The sequence below is a fragment of the Alnus glutinosa genome, chromosome 11 (assembly GCF_958979055.1).
Source record: "Alnus glutinosa chromosome 11, dhAlnGlut1.1, whole genome shotgun sequence".
NCBI lineage: Eukaryota > Viridiplantae > Streptophyta > Magnoliopsida > Fagales > Betulaceae > Alnus > Alnus glutinosa.
In genome coordinates this window covers 8946229-8949215 of record NC_084896.1, presented here as the reverse complement: position 1 = coordinate 8949215, position 2987 = coordinate 8946229, and the positions used below count along the sequence as shown (strand labels likewise).

Genomic DNA, 2987 nt, shown 5'->3' with positions numbered 1-2987 from the left:
TTTTATAACAAACAGGATGTTCTCCATTTAATTTACGTTCCAGTTAAGGGAGCATGTGTACTTTTTCCTAAAAAAAAACATAATGTTTCACAACTTTAAAGGAATAGGTGGCATTTTTATAAATTGGGCAGAAGGAACTCCGACCCAATTAGGATGAAATCTTATTTTAAATTGTTTTTGTTTAAATCACAACACAAAATATGACCCTATATGTAACTCAAATTGAACAGAAAATATTTTAGGTTTCTAGAATTTTTGAACTACCCATAAATAAGAGTGCTCAGTCGCTATTATTCTTCAGCACAAAAACAATGGTGTCTCTAAGCCCTTTCTTCTTTCCAGTATTTCTCTTCCTGCTGTCAGCTTCCATGGCAGCTTCAGCTTCAATCCAAGAACAATTCACCCAATGCCTCTCTCTTAACTCTAAGATGCCAATTCCATTCGCCACGGCTTTTTTCACCCCAGACAATACTTCGTTTACAACAGCCCTTGAATCCACTGCTCAAAACCTCCGGTACTTGCTCCCTTCAGCGCCAAAGCCTGCGTTCATCTTCCTGCCGGCGCGTGAATCCGAAGTTCAAGCGGCGGTAATTTGTTCCAAGAAGCTCGGAATACATCTCAGAGTCCGCAGCGGCGGCCACGACTACGAGGGCCTGTCTTATGTATCAGAAATCGAGTCGCCTTTCTTCATTGTCGACCTGGCAAAGCTTAGATCCGTCAACGTTGATATAAAAGATGGTAGCGCGTGGATTCAAGCTGGTGCCACTATTGGTGAAGTTTACTATAGAATTTCTGAGAAAAGCCAAATCCATGGCTTCCCGGCCGGTCTCTGCAGCAGCTTAGGCGTTGGCGGGCACATTACCGGAGGCGCGTACGGTTCCTTGATGAGAAAATATGGCCTTGGTGCTGACAATGTCGTCGATGCTCGGATTGTTGATGCTAATGGCAGGATTCTTAACCGGAAAGCCATGGGAGAAGATCATTTTTGGGCTATTAGAGGTGGGGGAGGAGCAAGTTTTGGAATCATCCTTTGGTGGAAGATAAAGCTGGTTCCTGTTCCCCCAACCGTGACAGTTTTCACCGTCACTAAGAATTTGACCGAAAGCGCAACAAAGATCCTCTACAAATGGCAACAAGTTACCGCTAATCTTGATGAGAATCTTTTTATCAGAGTCATCATTCAACCGGCAAACTCTGGTGTTAAAGGTGGAAGAACAGTAACAACTTCTTATAATGCTCTGTTTCTTGGCGGTGCTGACAGTCTCCTCCAAGTTATGCAAAAAAGCTTCCCGGAATTGGGTTTGACGCAAAAAGATTGTACGGAAACTAGCTGGATTAACTCCGTTCTTTACATTGCCGGATACCCGAGTGGAACAGCTCCTGAAATTCTTCTCCAAGGGAAATCCCTGTTCAAGAACTATTTCAAAGCAAAATCGGACTTTGTCAGACAGCCGATACCGGAGACAGCGCTGGAGGGGCTCTGGAAAAGGCTACTGAAAGAAAACAGCCCGTTGACGATATGGACTCCGTACGGGGGAATGATGAGCAGGATTCCAGAGTCTGCGATTCCATTTCCTCACAGAAACGGAACGTTGTTCCAAATCCAGTGGCTAAGCTTGTGGGAAGATCAGAAGGAGAATGCAGAGCTGCATATGAACTGGATCAGGAGGCTTTACCGTTACATGTGTCCTTATGTTTCGGGGCGTCCGAGGGAAGCGTACGTGAATTACAGGGATCTTGATCTGGGGAGGAACAAGAACAAAAACGCCAGCTCCGTAAATGCAAGTGTTTGGGGCAGCAAGTACTTCAAGAATAACTTCGACAGACTGGTGAGAGTGAAGACTGAAGTTGATCCAGATAACTTCTTCAGGCATGAACAGAGCATCCCACCTCTTCCACACGTGAAGTGACAGTCTTCATTACAACGCACCTCTCTGTTTCTCTCTCTCTCTCTCTCTCTTTTTTGTTTTTGTTTTTTTGTTTTTTTTTGTGTTTCTCTCTCTCTCTCTCTCTCTCTTCTTTGTTGGAAGACATAAATGACAAAGTTTGTAATGTTTTATTAGTCTAAACTTTTGTTGAATTAATGATACTTTGTAGCAATAAAACCAATCAGAACAAAAAAATTTCGTACAAAGTGAAAATCGAACTTTAAAGGCGGCATCTTTTTTTAACATGTGAAAAATATATATTTTTTCAATAATACTTTTTTAATAGCTTAAAGAAACTCACATGTAAGAGCACTTCCCACACCATAAGGTTTTATTTATTTTTTAATCGAAGTGGGCTTTTAGTTCCCTAGGGAAAATAACCATGAATCACTCATCCTTGTACTTTGATATAGGTGTCAAAATTTCAATTTTAAAAATTTATCTCTAGAACATTAAATTTGTGACAAATCAAACCCTCTATTAAAGTTTTTTCACTAAATCTAAGGGAATTAGACACCAAATAATATATTTGTTTTTGCTGTTCATCCGAATTAAAAAGGTTTCTTTCTTTCAATTTTCAAGCAACTAGCAATATCAGCCAAAAAAATATTTTCAATAAAATCAACTTTATTTTTTAAAAATATAATAAGTACTATATTCAAGGAAAAAAACTACCAATTTTCTAGATTCTTCCTCTGGCACAAAACAAGACATCTTGAATAATAGTACCTATTTGCACACTTTGTGTAAACGCTTTATAGACAAAGTGTGTTAGGGCTAGTTTGGCAACTCATTTTCATTCTCTCTCTATTTCTTTCACTTTTTCTAAAAGTATCAAATCAAAAGCATTCTAACTTTTTTACACTTTTTATATCACATCAATTATATTTTATTATTATTCAAATAAAAAAACTCACTACAAAACAAAATTTTTTTACTTTTCAATAAAACATTCTCAAATTTTATATCACATCAATTACTTCTTACTATACAACACACAAATATTCTACAACACAATTATTTACCAAACAAGCCCTTAGTTTTCAATTATATTTTATT

At 38.3% G+C, this 2987-nt stretch overlaps 1 protein-coding gene across 1 annotated transcript; it reads left to right on the top strand.

The window, feature by feature from the left end:
- The first annotated feature begins 288 nt into the window (after positions 1 to 288).
- On the top strand, positions 289 to 2087 carry LOC133882116 (monolignol oxidoreductase AtBBE-like 15). Its single transcript, XM_062321219.1, has one exon. The coding sequence runs from the start codon at positions 312 to 314 to the stop codon at positions 1908 to 1910; it is 1599 nt and encodes a 532-aa protein (XP_062177203.1). The 5' UTR covers positions 289 to 311; the 3' UTR covers positions 1911 to 2087.
- Positions 2088 to 2987: the final 900 nt, after the last annotated feature.

Excerpts from the sequence above, each read along its gene's own strand:
- LOC133882116 (XM_062321219.1), top strand. The coding sequence starts at position 312 with ATGGTGTCTCTAAGCCCTTTCTTCTTTCCAGTATTTCTCTTCCTGCTG.